We start from the raw sequence: 1,577 nt of genomic DNA on the forward strand, positions 1-1,577 counted from the left end.
AAGGTTTTTATGAGCCACAATATTTGTTCTGTTTTCACCTTGAGTTTCATGTACTTTTAAATGGGTGTTAAAAAGGTAGACACTATTAGAGGCAGACTAATCTGACACCAGGGTACTTAAAATAAAAACATCAGGAAAACTTGGAGCAGGAAGGGCGGGTCGTTAAAGAAAGACTCTAATGGAGAAACAGACATGAAAAGAGAAGAATGCAGCCGAGAAAAATGACAAACTAGGAGCTTAAATACATTCAGGCAACATTTATGTGTCCAGGTTTGCACCTGACTATCAGGAGGACTAATAAAGATGGTAAAACTGCAGTTGAGTTTCAGATTTAAAAACATCCCTTTGCACATGGTAAATGTTTATATTTGTATTTCCTCCACCCATTAATTTACAGTTTGGTTATTAAAATATGATCAGTATATTGATGAAGGCAAACATGCAATCTTTGCACTCGCTGTCTGCTGAACTGCAAAAGGTGAATCACTTTGCAGCTTCTTTGTCAAAAACAAGTTTGCACGGGTTTAAAAACGTAAAACTTTCTAAAGATCAGGAGCTAAGACCTCCCAGAGTTTTATCCACATGTCTGATAGTTATCATTACTTCATGCTTATGGCATTAAAAGGTGAAAAAATAGCATCAATTTATTGTAACATTTAAACCTTTCTGCAAAACCTTTAAATAGTTGAGCTGCCAGGTGTTACTCATGACTCCACCATCCAACAGCTGAGAGTCCAGGTTTCATTCAAATCAAATTGATTTATAGTTTTTTCAGTCTGAAAGTTAAACAAAAAATGTGTAATAATTATTTTTTTCTGGGACCTTCAACAGTGTTTTACTCTCAAACATGTTTTTCATCCAGGTTTACAGATGACTTGCTTGTCCTAGAAATGTTGATTCTAGTCTTTTCTGGTTCTGACTCTTCCAGGTGAACTTTACGAGTGAAAACTTAGTGAGCTGTTTCGACGGATTCTACGACCCTCAGACCAAAGGCAACTGTTTGGTGGGACCAAAAACGGAGGGGGCACAGTTTGCTGTTTATGGAAGGGATGAAAATCTAGAATCTGCCATTCATGAGAATGTGCCAGCCATAAACACCACCATGGAATGCTTTGTTTACATAAGATCTGGATCTGTAAGTTCTTCAACATTAAGTCAATCTATTTTTTTCAATTATTATTAAACTTTCAAAGAAAACAATTAACCACAAAATGTTTATGTTAGGTTAAAAAATCACCACAGACCACCGATGCTTATCTAATATTTTGTATCTGATGCAATTTAAAGTATTCTTGTGATGTTTTTGTATAAAGAGTAAAACATGCTTACATTGTTCTTCTTACAGGGAGTTTATTACTTATCCAGCTTTGGGTCAGAAACTGCTCTAACGTATTACCCTGTGATTCCATCGGTAAGGAACCGTGATCAAAGTCTGAATAAAGGATCTCCTCTAACTGAATGATGATTCTATAACAAACTCTCCTCCTGCTGATTTTCTCTTATCAGGACATGTTTGTTTCCATGTTGCTCCGTCTATGTTTCAGACCTGTGGTTCTGACTCTTTGTTGTTTTGTAGC

General features: G+C 36.1%; 1 protein-coding gene across 1 annotated transcript in view; it reads left to right on the forward strand.

The window, feature by feature from the left end:
- Positions 1–928: 928 nt before the first annotated feature.
- The window catches only part of LOC107081298 (von Willebrand factor-like), a gene marked incomplete at both ends in the record, with an annotated part of 4,340 nt that continues 3,691 nt past the window's right edge, over positions 929–1,577 (forward strand). Inside the window, one exon of the mRNA XM_015369495.1 lies at positions 929–1,135. Coding sequence (XP_015224981.1) covers positions 929–1,135 — 207 coding nt within the window. The remainder of the gene's footprint in view (positions 1,136–1,577) is intronic.

The sequence above is a fragment of the Cyprinodon variegatus genome, unplaced genomic scaffold (genome assembly GCF_000732505.1).
Source record: "Cyprinodon variegatus isolate N-32 unplaced genomic scaffold, C_variegatus-1.0 Scaffold3974, whole genome shotgun sequence".
Taxonomy (NCBI): Eukaryota; Metazoa; Chordata; class Actinopteri; order Cyprinodontiformes; family Cyprinodontidae; genus Cyprinodon; species Cyprinodon variegatus.